General features: G+C 40.1%; 1 protein-coding gene across 7 annotated transcripts in view; it reads right to left on the reverse strand.

Moving 5' to 3' along the window:
* The window catches only part of ctif (CBP80/20-dependent translation initiation factor), a 59,820-nt gene that overhangs the window by 31,052 nt on the left and 12,174 nt on the right, over positions 1–16,594 (reverse strand). For 3 of the 7 annotated variants that reach the window (XM_026173598.2, XM_026173594.2, XM_026173595.2), the window contains exons 2-7: positions 15,652–15,890; positions 14,332–14,403; positions 12,703–12,825; positions 11,420–11,493; positions 9,752–9,856; positions 9,542–9,620 (exon numbers count right to left, since the gene is read on the reverse strand). In XM_026173598.2, coding sequence (XP_026029383.1) covers positions 9,542–9,620; positions 9,752–9,856; positions 11,420–11,493; positions 12,703–12,825; positions 14,332–14,403; positions 15,652–15,828 — 630 coding nt within the window. In that variant the 5' untranslated portion in view covers positions 15,829–15,890. Of the gene's footprint in view, positions 1–9,541; positions 9,621–9,751; positions 9,857–11,419; positions 11,494–12,702; positions 12,826–14,331; positions 14,404–15,651; positions 15,891–16,138; positions 16,421–16,594 lie in introns of those variants that run through there. The other 4 variants (XM_080304197.1, XM_026173597.2, XM_080304196.1 and 1 more) reach the window with 3 other exon arrangements.

The following is a 16,594-nucleotide window of genomic DNA, read 5'->3' on the forward strand; positions in this document are numbered from 1 at the left end:
TAATGAAAAAAGGCTTCAATCATATGTTCTCTCTACATCCCAATACTCTGTGTGTGTGTCTGTGTGATGTTTCTTTTAGTATATTTATAAAGACCTGCAAATAGCATATATACATTTTTATGAAGACATTTTGCTGCTTCTTACAGTGAAACTTTACAATCCGTAATCACAAACTTAAGATTACCTCATTCCTTAGGAATAAGCGCACAGGAATGCAATTTATTATGATTAAAGTGCAGGTATGGCATTTTTAAGTCTGTCTTAAAACAACACTGCCTTTATGAGTGGACTTCTGCTGTGTATAAGAATATGGTTGGTGTCTGCGTTTATCCAGGATGATCTGAAAGTAACAAGCATTAGATGAAAGCTCTCCCTAGACTTACCCCGAGGAAACCTTTAAAGGCCACGTTACCGCTAATTGGCTGAGCCTATTTCTCAGAGGACCACAGTAGGACAAAAAATTCTGACGTAAAACAGCAAGCTGTCAAAAGAGCCACATGTCTGATGATTGTGAGCTCAATTGCAAAGATTACTACACATACTGACACGCTTGATTCATCAGAGCCTATTGTGAGCAGCTGCCGAGGGGGTAGGTGCGTCCAAAAAAAGACATAATGCGTTAATCACGAGAAACTAAAGGTGCGTGGCAATGTAAGTATTATAGTATTGCTTCGACACACACACACACACACACACACACACACACACACACACACACACACACACACACACACACAAATCATTAAAACTTTGGCAATTCTCTTTATACTAGAGCCCAACTAATTTTTACGGCCCATACTGATAACAATAGTTAATAATTAAGAATCTGATACATCAAGTTGTATATTTTTTTCTTTCAAACACAAACAGATTTCTCTACCATTTGTTACATGAGTCCTTATTGGACTGGATTATTTATTTACACTCTGCCTGACTCTGATTGGCTCAGCTAGTCCGCAGGTATGTTAATGACCTAAATACTTTGCAGACTGCCCTCTGGTGGATAAACTATGCAAGCTCAACATTCAAAACATGGATAAAGTGCATTTCCCCCTTCTAAACTTGAAATTTTAAAGTTTTATTTATTAGCAATTATAAATGTTTATACTAATAGATTGGCAAATAGCTAATATTGACTGACATATCAGCCTAACTAAGTGTCTACAAGAAAGTATGCATCTTCTAAAGTTCAACAAGCAAACATATTCAGTGAAGACTGTACTAAGTACACTTGTGAAGCTTTGGGAATTCCTGTCAAATTACTTCTCGGAGAAAGGTCTCTATGAAGAGTAGGAATAATTACTGTGACAAAAACCTAAACTCATGGAGAGTGTGCTACACCGTTTCTTTAAAAAAAGACCATAAAATTTGATTAAAAGGGATTAAAATCAATGAACCAATTAATTTTTGGCGTTCCACTACGATATATTTTATGCTTTTGCATACACCACTCCATATTCTTTCTGCCACTCATATGTGATAAAACAGGTCAAGTCACTGGTGACGTATTGAATACCTCTGTGTGAGTGGTCATACATTTCCCATGGTATTGTGCTTTCATGCATGCGTGTAAGCATGGCTCCAGTCTTTCTCCCAAGCCAGAGCCCAGAGCAGAACAGAGTACAATGATGATTAATCCAGTATGTGTGCGGTTAATAGAGTGTAGGAGCCAATCGGTAGTAGGACCAGAGACAATAGCAGGAAGTAACCACGTGAAGGGGGGCTGCCGGTCACCATGACCCTATGGATATTGTTCTGCTGCCTACCAAGATTTGAAGGATGGAGGGGACGAGTGAAGGACACCATAAGGAGGGTGGAGGCAGAGCATAAGGGTAGTGGTCATAAGTAGGAAAAGGCAAACTGGAGGAAACAAAGCGAGAAGAGGTAACAGATAGTAAAAATGCCATGAAGGAGACAGGTTTAAGGTTAGCTTAAGTTAAAACTACAGGAAAGAACAGCAAATGAGTGCGTATGACCTGCACGTCTCAGACAAATTGACAGCTGACACACAGACCACCAAAGAAACCCACCCCGCCCCCAGTGTCATTCTATAACCGGAGTCCTGCTCTGCGGCACGTACACTTCCACACTGAGGGGCCAACCAGTCTGTAATATCCCAGCTCCAGATTCCTGCTTTGTTCTCCGTTTGGACGGCTTTGTTCACAGACCAGAGACCGGATGTCTTCTCAGTGACTAGCTGCACTCTCCTTTTCTCCCGGGTTGCACCCAAGTGCTCTCCTCATTATCTGGTGCCCTTTATTTTTATTTTATTGCTTCTTTCTTTGAGAAGCAAAATACTTTCTTTTTTCTTTTTTACTGAACCAAACACAAAAAACCCCTTAATATTAAAACATGACACCACATATTTATCATGTGAACCCACTGCTGTACAATACAGTACAGTATATACTCATTGGATACCCTACTTGCTAGTATCAGGTTGAACCGCTTTTGCCTTCAGAACTTAATTCTTCATGGCACAGGCTCAACAAGGTTTCTCAGAGATGCTGGTAAATATTGACATGAGGCCTTTTAAGTAGTGTGAACTCCTCAACATGGTCAAGAAACCAGTTTGAGTATCTGAGCTTTGTGACATGATGCATTAAACTGGTGGAAGCGGCCATCAGAAGATGGGCACACAGTGGTCATAAAGACGTGGACACGTTCAGTAATAATACTCGGCCAGTCTGTGTCATTAAAACAGTGCTCAAGTGCTACAAGGAAAAAAGAAGAAAAAAAGCATTGCCCAAACAATTACACTGCCACCACCAGCCTCAACAGTTGATATGAGGGAATATGGATCCATTTATTGTCCAATTTTGGTGAGCCTGTGTGAACTGTAGCCTCAGTTTCTGTTCTTAGCTGACAAGAGTCTCCTGCGGGGTGATCTTCTACTGCTGTTGCCCATTTGCTTCAAGGTTTGACATTTTGTGCATTCAGCAATGCTCTTCTGCATGTCTTGATTTTAACAAGTGTTTATTTGAGTTACTGTTGCCTTCCTATCAGGCCGACGAAGTCTGGCCATTCTCGTCAGACCTCTGACATTAACAAGGCATTTTTGCCTAGAGAACTGCTGGTCACTGGATATTTTCTCTTTGTCAGACTATTCTCTGTAAACACTAGAGATGGTTGCGTGGGAAAATCCCAGCAAATCAGCAGTTTTGAAAAACTCAGACCAGCCCCTCTGGGACCAACTAACACACCATGTTCAGACTTACTTAAATAACCTGTCTTCCCTGTTCTGAGGCTCGGTTTAAACTTCGGCAGGACCTCTCAATTGTGTCTACATGCCTAAATGCACTGAGTTGCTCCCATGTTGATTAAATGTTTGTATTAACAAACAGTTGAACAACTATACATACAAAAGTAGACATGTCCTGAGAAAATGTTTAAACTTTGCCAAAGGAATAAATGGCCTGTATTTATATAGCGCTTTACTAGTCCCTAAGGACCCCAAAGCACTTTACATATCCAGTCATCCACACATTCACACACTGGTGATGGCAAGCTACATTGTAGCCACAGCCACCCTGGGGCGCACTGGCGAGGCTGCCGGACACTGGCGCCACCGGGCCCTCTGACCACCACCAGTAGGCAACGGGTGAAGTGTCTTGCCCAAGGACACAACGACCGAGACTGTCCTAGCCGGGGCTCAAACCGGCAACCTTCCGATTTCAAGGCGAACTCCCAACTCTTGAGCCACAATCGCCCACATACTTTTACACTTTGCTTTCTTACACACAATTAAATATGGAACAACAGAGAATAAAAGTCACAAGACAACACAGTACAACAACTGCATAAATTCTATATTAGGGTATGGAATTTGGCTCTGGGTCCGAAAAGTCAACTGAATGTGAAAGTGGCTTGCATTCTTTCAAATGGCCAGTAGGGGGGCTAGCCATGTTGTTGCAAGAATAAGTCAGATTGGTTAGCATTAAATGGGAAAATGACCCTACTGATCACTTGACCGGTGACCTCAGGAAACACTTTGTTGACGAGTTTATGGTCTCAGTTGCTGGTTTCGAGCATCTTCAATTGGTAAACATGGTACTCATTACAAGCAATAAGGATGAAAAAGGAGGGTATACTTTAGGGCAAACAATTAAATGATAGTCCATGACACGGTGGCCACATCCATGTTTTGTCTATACCTGTTTTATTTTAACTGTCTCTGTCTTATTTATTTGCTTTTGTGTGAAGGAATTTGTACGTGAGGGCGATTACAAGTATTCTTTTTATACAGCCTTTCATGTTTCCCAGCATCCATTGGATACGTGGCATGAATCAAATACTTGCTCCCTGACCCCTGGATGCTTCTGTCGTTACAACCTGAAATTGCACGTGAAGGCAGGTCATTGTGACTGCAGGATGACATTCCACAGAGGCCAGTGGAGGTGCAGCAGAACCTTAAAGCAAAGGGAGGAAGCCCTTTCTCACTGGGTTGCTCACACGCCCTCGCACAAATGAGAGGTTTTCCACGTCCGAGGGCTATTTGTAAGCGCATTGTGGCTCCTGGAAAAAGGGGAAGTGAATGTTGGAAGGAAGCGTGGATTGCAGACGGGGACTTTGGATGATGTAGTCCTGCCGTGCAGTAGCAGGAAGTGATGACTCTGGAAAAGTCCAGTACATTATGAGTGGAAAAATACCTGATGATTTCTTTCTATCTATTTATCCTTCCATCCGTGGAGGCAGTTATTATACAATAGGGCAGTTTAGCAGCAAAGGGTTCACATGATAAATATATAGAGTCATAATAGGAGTAATCGGATCGGAATGTGGGAACCAAAGTTGTGATACATATTTATATTTTCACCTTTAATCTTGATGCAATTCTATTGCCTCTTAATTAAAACTGATATATCTTAGCCCCAAGTGGGCCCCCAAGGCTAATTTTACCATCTAAGAAGTTGAGAGGAGTGATGTTTCTATGGCACAACTATCAACAACTGACAAATAATAAGGAGCAATGTCTACTCACAGCTTTTTCTTAAGTGCCCGTTAAGCCAAAATAGTTATGAATCAGTGGTTTAATTGTTTCTTCCACAAAGGAGGTGGAACCTTGTGTGTGCTGCATGTGAGAAAAAAACAACTTCAGACTATGTTTAGACCTGATTCTCATGACATTGTCCAGTTTTTGTATGTGAGAACAGCTTTGGTAGAGTGTGGGCAAAGGAAGAACCCCATATTGCATTACCCTAGTCCAGTTTTCTCTTGTTTTGGAGATTTGGTTGAAGATGCCCTCTAAAAGTGCGCTTCCAAATCACAATATTTGATATTATATATAAAGACACACTGATCAACCGACCAGGGACAGGAATCAGATACTTTTCAGCATCCTCGCTTGGTGACTGGCTGGGCAGCATCACCAATGTCAGATTACGAGCCCATTCTTTTCATGCATGCGCATAGTAGCACAGGAAAATAGTCAGTTTTCACATTAGCAAACACACAACACTGTGATCAACAACACTGTGATTGGTGTGGTTGTGATCTGTTAGCGAGTTCTTACTGAGGAAAACACAAAATTGGCCAAACTAAATTGGCAGGGTTGGAAAAATGGTGGGTTTGATTCTAGTGTAGGAGTCGCTCTCATGGCTCATGCAGTGATGTCACTCGGTGCCCTTCTGTCTGTTGACATCACATTTTTGGCATGACTCAACTGGCTTTGAACCCCACCCAGGTAGGTACTGAAAAAGTACCTGGTAGCCCATACTACTGCCAAACGGAAAACCAAGTCAAGTCGAGCAAAACTGAGTAAGTAGAAGTAGAAAAGAAGCTTATATCAGGTAAAGATTGGTGTACAGGAAGTGTGAAGTTTAAAAGATTTTATTATGAGAATAAAATGTTGCATTGAAGAAAAGCTTTTAAATGTATATGCTGCCAATTATAGTTTTTAGAATGAAAATCTGAATTGTCAGAAATTGGTTTGTCAGCAGGCTGCAAGGCCATGGGTGCAAAAATGTTTATGTTGGAAAAAATACGTATATAACGGCACAAAATGAAACTATTCAAAGACAAAAGAAATAAATAAAAATCCCCTGATGACTAAATATTACGTAAAGGAGAATGGGCATCTAATACAGATGTTTTTTTTAGAGTTTCATTATTTGTGAGCATGTCAAGGCATAAGCTTAAATGCTTTTTTCCTCAGAAGGTGAACAAGATACCCCATGAGGATGTCTGCATGTCTGCCAGTTTATTGTGACCAGGAAGACTTGTCTGCAACAACATGCACGTGCTCATCAGGGAGGCTTCCAGTGGAAAAGTACTGTACAACCGGAATAACTACTAGTCTATGGGATATTCAGCTGTCCATGTCTACGACCAAGGATCACTGCTTAAGTGCAGCAAGTTACCAGCAGAAAAGAGAGATCCCTGCAAACATAAATACAGAGCCAGGATGCTGAGAATATATATTTATTTAATAGAGATTCATGACAATAAAAGCGATGACAATACTGAAGAAACACGACTCCCTTTCTATTAGTAACAAAACCATGCGCAGTGGGGTATGCAGTTTGTAATTTAATGTAATAATGCTGGTTATCAGTTAACTACAAAAATTCTAGTCATCTAACGAGCCACAAAAAGATGTACATACTTTCAAACACAAACCCCTGTGCTTATCATTCCAACCAAGGTTTACATTGATTTTGTTTTATTTTACACTGTGGTCTCTTGTGGAAGACTTAAGTACCCTTCCTGTTATCTTGAGGGCTATTCAAGACCAAAGAGAGTGTCAGTGAATGGCCTTGTTAGTATGACAAACAACTGGGCATCAGTGGCCTTGCTTTATAGCTGCATGACCCCACAGGGCATGGTTTTGCGATCAGCTTGCCAGGGCTCGATATTCACACAATCGGAACGTGAAAGAGTAACTGGGAGAAGATGAGAATTGCCAGAAACAGCTGAGAAATGTCAGGGAAAACAAAACAGAAAATGTGGCACTCAATTCCCAGCTCTGCGTCTCTGATCCCGATCGCAGCACAGAAACGCTGATGACCCCATCTATCTTTTGGCCCTTACTGAATGAACGGAAACGACAATCTTGGCTCAGAAATGATACAGTGAGGAAGCCATCTCGATCGCTCACCTAGATCCATCTTAGCCCAAGCTGCGTGAGCGGCGCAGCTCAGCTCAAAGGCCAAGAGGGGAAGGAAAGAGGAAGACACTGTAGCTTAAACACCATGAAAGACGGAGGATATTTTGGCTCAGAAAGCAGGGGAGGAAGAGAGGAAGGTGACAGGAGTGACCTAATGTGAACTCTCGTCACCTCAATGAATCACAAATCATGTTGGAAAACACAATGCTCAATACCTTATACAGAGAAGCATTCCAGCTGCAAGATGACTTTTACTCTGTTGATGCGAGACACGTCACGTTCAGAAACACGGCTGTTGCCCTTTAGACTGCAAGTAATGTAAGTAAGAGGCACTTAGATCCCATTTAGAGAAGATGCTAAACCTCCTCAATAGTTCAGGAACTCAGAATAACCCTATAATATATATAAGGTTACTTTCCCTGTCAAGATTTTAGAAAAAGTTGCCTTTCTCAAGTTTTTTCATAGTTTTTCATACTTGAATACTTTTAATATGTTTAAGAGATTTCAGTCTAATTTAAGAAAGATGCAGATTTTGCCCTGTTAAGAGTTTATAATGATATCTTTTTATCTGCTGATTTTGGCTCTTCTGGACTTTACTGCATTTAGACAATGATCTAAACTAAATATTTTTAAACTGGATTTCCTTATTTGATGGCACCTTTAGAGTCCAAACTGCTCGCCATTCCTAACTTCCATTAACTGCGGCATCCCTCAAGGATCCGTTTTAGGTCCTTTTTTACTTAAATTGTACACGCTACCTCTCTTGCTCTATTGTTCATAGATACAAAATTCACTATCACTGTTATGCAGGCAAAAAAAACAAACACTTCAACAAAATGACTTCACTTTACTTATTATTTGATTTGGCATCCCACGCTCCACAAACATCAAGATAAGATACTTATCTTCCAAACTGCAGTTGAAAATCATGGTGTTTATATGGAGAGTTATTTGAGTTTTAACGATCAAATCAAGGATGCTGTTAAACGAAGCTTTTACCAACTGAGAACCAATCACTAAGTTAAAGCCAGTTTAGCAGCTAAAGGATTTCAGCTGGACTGCTGCAACTTTACCTCAAACCTCTGTCTCTCTCTCTCTCTCTGTGTTGCAGATGATTTAAAATGCAGCTGATCAATGTTTAACCAGTACAATGAAAATAGCACATCACTATCTGTGATATTTCAAATAGATTTTAAAATTTTACTATTTGTTTTTAAAGTCCACAATATATCTGTAATATATTGAAGAAGTTCTTTTAAAAAAATCTTTTATCTCCGCATTTTTCCTCTGTGTCACGGAGGTTCTGGCAATTTCTTAAATCTCTAGAGGACGCTCTTTTTCTGCTCTATTATATGCTTTATTACAGCTCACTGTAAATGTTTTCTATTGCTCTTTTATTTGACTCTTTTGAACACTCATAGATTTTATTTATATTTTCATTCTTTTCATTCTTGTTTTTCAAATTATTGGGTTCTTGGTGATCTGGAAAACACTCTGGGTCAATATGTCTGTGAAGGTTCTCAGCCATCCAGGTCATGGTAGTCTAAGGAGCTTGGAAAGAAAAGCGTCTGGACTTCTTTAAGTTGCTTGAAGACTCTGGGTCAACTTATGTTGTTGTTTGTACACTGACCTGACAGTATAGTTTGTACAACATTTGCCTTTTTGTCTTATTACAAAGCGAGAAAACACTGCATGGGGACTTCAACTAAACTAAAGAATGCACGTACACAGAAATACTGAGGCATACATTTTTGTATTTTGTGGACTGAAATGAGAAAGTATTATAACTTCTATCACGGTACAAGTATTGTTTTGAGACACACTTGGAGAAAATGTGAACCTACTCATTAAGTTTTGCACGAGTCTGTTAGAGATAATCAGACGCTGACTAAAACAGCGACTGCCTCAGAAACCAACAACCCACATCTCTTCTGTGTGAATCATTTGGGCATCTATGCATATATGTTATGCAAACATTTGCCCACTAGAGGGACATATAACATCATTATTCACAGTTACAGCTCACTCCTGCATCTGACCAGCGGATGTCACTAAAGTTTTTATTTTCAATCAACAAGTCTCAGAAAATACATATAACACAGACTCATCTTGCACCCTTAAGTTCCTTTTTTTTCTTTAAAAAAAAAAGAAATTAACAATACAAATTGCTCCTTTAGTACAAGAAAGATCATTCCTGTAATTATGTTTAATAGTAATTTAATCAAAAACCGGACTCCAGCACTCTTGACTCTGAACTCCATTTGGTGCACGTTATTCCTTCACCTAACCACCAGGGGTCACTCTCTAACAGCAAATCACACAGTATTGCTAAAGCTTCTTAAAGTTGTGACCTGTGAATGGCTTTCTCACACCTGTTCACTGCAGTACTAAACTGGGATGGCTTAGTTTCACACAAGAAAAAAATCAGAGACTTACCGAGCGAAGATGGGGTAGGAACCTTTCTATGTCGTTCATGTCTATACCATCATCTTCTTCAAACTTGTTTTTGATTATCCTGTAAGAGAGAAAGGGTGAGATCAGGAGGTTGTATGATGCTATAAATTAAGGTGGTATAGAGCAATCAAAACTGTTCTGAGTTCCACCAGTGAGACAAAATAACTGAACATAAATAAATGTATAGTTTACCCTTCTCTGTCAATGTGTGGCAGATGCTTTGGCGTTCCTCTGAAGTGTTTTCTGTGAAAATGGCTAAAATCCAGCTTCTCTGGCTGCACGTCCCAGCCTGCACCTCTACAAGGAGGAGACAAAGTAACAGTTAGAGTCATGGAGAGTCTCTGCATAAGTGCATATGAGGGGAAATGCAGATCTTTAGCAGGTCTTGTGTGGGATAATCTGGACTTTATTTGGATCACTTGCATGAAAACTGCTACAAAGTTGCAAAAACTCATTTTATAAATGATGTGGGACATTTTCTTTTTAATCAAATCCCTTAGAAATGATTTATTTGCCTTTTTATTTTGAAGATATAGAGAGACATTGTGATATTTCTTGATTTCTTGTTACATCACCATCCTTTAAAGTTATCCTTCAAATTATTTTTGGCTTTTCAAAAGGCTTTAATTATACTTTCACTAAATCCAGATAAAACTTCACAAGCTTCTACTTACGAAAGCAACTGGTGTTCAAGAACCAGTTCCCTTGGGGGGGGACATGAGATTTTATATAATGAATGGCTTGCTTTTCTTAATATTTCAGGTTGTCATTGATTACCGTAATGTATGTAATTTTTTAATGCCTGGTGTGAATGCAGATGTATAAATATGTGAATTGTTTATGCATCTATATCTCTGGCTCTATATGTGTATAAAATGATTTACACATTTCTGCATGTTTTATACTGTATAATTTATAATCTACTTGCAGGGTACCATTGCTAATGAGACCCTTAGTTTTTCTTATTATATCATCTGATATACAATATATAATACACTATGTTTCCATATTTCTCACACACACACACACACACACACACACACACACACACACACACACACACACACACACACACACACACACACACACAGCTTTTATCAGGAATGCATACTTGAATGAATCAGTGTGTTTTAGTAAAACATTTAACCCTGTAACACGTCTCCACCTGCGTGAGGAAAAAACTGCTTACATCATCCCACCATGCTGGCTGCATCACTCACTGCATGCTCCGTTGTGCCAGCGTGGACGGAAGTCGCTGCTGTGCAGATGTTACCATGGCAACCAGTCCTGCCTCCACTTTTAACTGATTTATGTTTCGCTCATTTCCTTTCTCTAACGTTTTGACTTTCCCCCCTCTGCTCTTAAGTCTCACGTCTAGCTCTTGTTTGAAAAACCTCTTGGACACAGAAGCTGATTCACGCAGAGACGTCATTTATAAAGAGTAACAGGATTTAGAGCACTGGGGCTAAACAGTCGAGCCTCCGGTAGCTCAGATGTAGTTTAAATGTGGTTTTTTTTCTCCCTCGTGATTAAGGTTGAGTGAAGAGATACTTAGTTTGGAACGACAGCTGAACAGATTTGCTAAAGGTCAAGCTGAATGTTGAAACTACTGTCTTGGACTACAAAGATAAAACAGGTTAAAAACAGGACACTAATGGAGCTCAAGTGCTAAACTGCAACCGCTGACCACAAGTGGAGAGGAAATCTTAAAGAAGTGAAAAGAGTAACCAAACAAAATTACAAAATGTACCAAAGAGAGGAACAAACAATTGCTACGAGACTGTGCTGTCTACTGTCTGTCACATGACCATCCAAAAGCTATATCCAGCAGACAGGTGTGTGAAACAGAAAGGTACCTACCCATGTGAGTCCATTGTGTTAGCAGCCCATATGTCTGTCCCCAGGATGTCAAAGGATCCCTCTCTGTTGCCATTCTAGATAACACACAAGGAAAAAGAAGAAAAAATATTTTCAGCATGACTACAAAATACTTCTCACCAATCCCATGTCCACATTACTCAACTTGTATGTAACCTTTCACAAGCATCCTCCAAATCATTTGTTCCTCCAAAGGTATTCTAGAAAGACTTCATTTGTAGCCTAGACGTTTCTGTGACTTAACTCCATAACCAACCATAACCAGAAGCAAAATCCTCAACAAGCAAGGCCTTGTGTAGAGAATGAGCAGCTTCCTGCTTTACATTCCCTCATTGTTAGCAGTGTTTAGAGCCTAAAATTCTGAAGCATTCTGCTGTTGAAACCGAGACCCAGTTGACTACTGTTATATCCCTAACAAAAGGGAAATTGTTTCTCTCAGGATTTTGAGCAGCTAATGTGGCTAACATGACCAACAGCTGTGACTGTATATCAATATGCCAGAACTATGTGGAAGTTTTAATCAGAAACTGTGGAAACATGAAATCAGTGATTTGAATGAGTGAATGATTTGAAATCAGTAAAAAAAAGAAAAGAAAAGAAAGGAATCCATGTATGTTAACGTGTTTTCATTAAACGACTTTGTCCTGTGGCACAAACTAAGCCTATCTGGATTTTATGTTAACATTAACCAACAGGACATGAGGAAGCCTCCAAACTTTTCCTCTGCTGAGGTAAACCAAAGCTTTACTGGCTCTTCCTTTGCCCCTGCTTTTTTAACGCTCTATCTCTCTACAAGGTTTCATAATTTGGCTCAGGACCTTTTCAGTCTTTACCATGATGGAACTGAAAAATTAACTGCTGTGGCAGAGAAACAAATGGTCATGGGCATTACATTATCATGTACTGTGTAATGCAGTGATCTCTGTTCAAAGCTCCCCGTGTTCCTGGTCTAATGTTTTGTAGGCATACAACTCACTGAAGGTGGTGTCTGCTCTGTAAGTAACTAATGTAACTAATGTGCCTTCATTTTGCTGGACCAGCTGACAAATGAGAACAAACCTGGCTTCTCAGGAGGAGAAATTCCTTAAAGAGGATAAATTGGAGCATTGAAGCATCTAAATCTGTTCTGACAGCTTGAACGCACAAATGACCATGGTATCAGGGTTTTTTTCCATTTACTTTCATCTTGATTAAAGTCATGTTAGTGAGGCACTTTCAGAAAGTTAATCCAACTCAAAAGCAGACAAACCCATGTGTTTCTGTACCTTGGCAGAACCTTTGTACTGGTTGTTGTGCCCCCTGCTGCCAGATCGTGAGCCAGATCCAGGTCTGGACCCTGAACTGGGCCTGGAACCTGTGCTGCCATTACTGCTGTGTTCCCATTCATCCTGTGGAGTTGAGAGAGTTAACGAAAGAAATTATGGTCTTTGTTTTTGGTTTTCCATTTTTCCTCCTTTTTGCTCATGCTTTGTGTGTGTATATATATTAGACCATTGCTCTAGATAGTCAATGTCAAAACCTGCTGAACATGGAAAATGGAAAAAGATTGACCTCAGCTACCCTGCTTTATTTTGTTAGATCATTCTAATCCATGCTGCTAAAAAGTCAACTCTGGAGAGCAACAATACAACAATAAAAAATCACCAAAATCTGCATTGTGAGAACGCACCAGAGCGACACACACAGACTCAGATTTAACAGACTAACTAGCTGGTAACTCACTTAGTATTTTTTTAATTACTGGCTCTAGCGTCATAGTGTCCCATGACAGTCACTATGAACATGCGTTCAATGTAGAAAGTGTAGATGAATGACTAAAGGTTGGTGTTACAGAGCTCTTTCAATCATACACTGAAGAGCTGACAGAGCCCAGAAAACGGACGAGCATGTACAGAACAGAGAGAAGGAAAACATGTGATTTAATCATTGTGGTGATCCAGTGACCAGAGAGTAAGTCAATATGCAGCTCGAGCAGACTGAAAGGGTGCACTGGGTAAAATTAGGACTATTTTCAGATCAGCAACTACTATGTGCAACGGTATACATCTGACCTTGCCTAGGAGATGTGTTACAATGACTAAAGCTTTTGTATTATTGTTTTAGGCATCCAAATTATTTTGGTTGTTAGTGATTTAACATCTTTATATTAACACAACAGCAGCATTACATTATGTTCAGCATAATGGTAAGCATAAAGGCAATTGACTGATAGGAGGCTACCTGTCTGCAAGCAGTTGCAGTCTGACTTGGACTGAGAGCAATCAGACTTAGAGAGACTGTCAAAGGTCTGCAAATAATCTGGTTTTTTCAAATGCAGACAGATGTGTTGCCATCAGTCTGAATAAGTCATTGTCAATGAGCACAACTTAAGGATACTCAACTGGTTACCAGCTGGTTGCTGAATACAACTGTAATAGGTAAATGTGAATTTCTGTCTAGGTAAACAGAAACAGATATGTGATTTTTCACAATTTATCACTGTTGATTGTTATATTATCAGAAACAGATTGCATGTAATTGCCAACTTGACCCCATTCAATCACTCATATCAGACTGTTAGCAAACTGATTCCATCTTATAGCAACAGTTATAGCACATGCTAGCGACAGTGTCGATATGCTCATTTTCCAGCAAACAAAAAAATTGAAGTGAGGCAACTTATCTCATCTTACTGGATAAAACAGATGTTGACAAAGTGTAATGTCATTTGCGGTGGACAAAACATGACAAGTCCCACTATATGTTATTGCAATGGTCAGCATCTTGCAAAATGTTAAAAATTGCAATAATATTGTATTGTGAGTCATATATTGTGATAATTTCATATCACAGGGTATCTGGTGATCCCCACCTCTATTTAGCAAAGATAGAGCTGTGAACAGACAAACACTCACTGGCTTAGATGTGCCTCGTCCTTGTGATGATGTCCAGCAACCATCTTTCTTATCATTGCAGTCATCTGTCCACTGAAGAAGAGAGAAAACAAAGTAGGTAGGTTAACAATTACGGCATATTTAAAGTCTTATTAAAGCATATTCAAATTTACTTTGAAGTTCTGCTTTTAAAACGGACTCAAAATTATGTTTCTGACCAAATCTTAAAGCCTGGTGTATAGTTTGTGTAGCAGCCAATAAACTAGGTCAAGGCAGCTGAAGCAGCTAAAGGTGAACTACAATGTAAGTTCAACACTGCCATGCTTTCTTTGCATTATGGTTCTGTCACACTACAATAAAAATAGGGACAGCTACTAATTAACCAATAATCTGTGGTTGTCCAGTGATTGGCCGTACATTGGTTGATCAAATGGCACATGCCAAGGTCACCCTGGTGGAAAGCAAGGCCTGCAAATAATTGACTAATTGAATATATCTAATTCATAAATGCAGACGGATTGCCAACATGTTGGAATCGATCTTTCTCTTTCAATGAGATCATCTGAGATGTGTCTCTTTGCAATGGGGAACTCTATTCAGCTGGATGCCAACTGGTTAGATTCTGTTGTGTTCGCATATAAGAGCAAGACTACTGAGCTTCTATGTCATGTTGTAGTTAAATCACCGTCCTGAATCAGTCAAGTCACTATTTGAAGTTGAACTTCTAAATTTCTGTTTCAAATGTCTGAGATTAGATGTGTTATTTTACTTTTCTTCAGTGCAAAACCGGCCAATCAGAGACAGTATTAGATGATACCAATCTATAAAGAACCTAAATCATTAAATGCCAAATCACTGTTCATACAAATAAAATGAGAGTGATCCTGCAGAAAACTGTGAATAAACATATATCTTCATCAGAGAATCTATATGGCACATAGAGCATACCAAAAATGTAAGAGCCTGTGAGAATGTGGCTCTCACACAGTCATTTGCGAACTGAAACTCAGAACATAACCTGCTCCGGGCCATATTATGTGTTTGGCATTAGTTACCATGGTAATCTAACTAGGTAAAAAGACAGCTACCTTCATAACAATGAACGCTCTGACATTAACCTCAAAATACCACCCTAACCCAATAATCTATCTTCGTGGTACATCTCTGACGAATGCCCTTCCACTTTCTCTCTATTTACACAGTATTCATTACAACACTAATGGCAGCTGACACAGAGAGAAACCTTCCAGTCTTTTTTGGGAAGATAAAAAAAAAATCCACAGACACCACCAAGGCCTGGAATAATCAAATACAGTATTGCTGATGTGATATAGCTCTGACCTGGGGTACCTTGCAGCTACTGTCCAAGTCCAAGTCTCCATCTGCCTTGTCTCCCAGAAGCCCTTGCACTTGATACTCCAGCACATAGCTGTCGATAAAGCGCTCCAGCTCTTCTATCTCCTGCGAGCGTGTGCTCCCAGCCTCGGACGACGCAGACGCCACCGAAGAGCTCTCCATGGCAACGGGTGCAGTGATGGGTGGAGGGGGAGGAAGGGGAGGGAGGGAGGAAGGAAAGTGACCTGTGGGGAAAGGAAGTTTAAGAAATGTACAAGAGTAAGTGAAGCTCAACTTTTTGACAGTCATTATATAGTCATTATAAGAAATGTTTCAATATCGAGACACTGACTGTCAAAGAGGTGCGTGGACATCAGTCCAACGACCCAATACAGACAAACTGTTGAGTCACTTGATCAAATATATCCCTGGGAGATTTACCTAAAATAATCACTGCTTGCAGCTCAGGAACAGCTAAACACATTTTTCTTACCTTTTCCACCTCAACTCCCTGACATTTGAAGAAGGTACACAGCCTCCCTGCTGTCAGCAAACACCCATACATGCACTGCCTGCTTCCAACAAACTGTCCAACACACAAGATAGAAAACTTGTGTTCAGGTGGAGCTACAGCAGGCCCAGGCAGGCACTCAGCTTATCAATCCAACTTTTGAAAAGTTGCTCCACAAACCCTGTTGGCTGTCACCATTCACACACCTCTCAATGTCAGTTTGTTTTCCCACCTTTACCTCGCCGTCTCTCTCCCTCTGTCTCCTGTCAGTGTTTTTGTGTGATCACCTGACCCCCGGCCAACAGGGAAGCAGCTTCCTGGCTGTCTGTCTATTGCTACTAAGCTCCTTTACATCACGGCTTGATCACCAGCCATGCAAAGAGGATTTATGGCTGGAGCAAGCAGAATGGTATCTGCTGAGCCCTTGGGACTCGCTGG

Source organism: Astatotilapia calliptera, chromosome 7 (assembly GCF_964374335.1).
Source record: "Astatotilapia calliptera chromosome 7, fAstCal68.1, whole genome shotgun sequence".
Lineage (NCBI taxonomy): Eukaryota > Metazoa > Chordata > Actinopteri > Cichliformes > Cichlidae > Astatotilapia > Astatotilapia calliptera.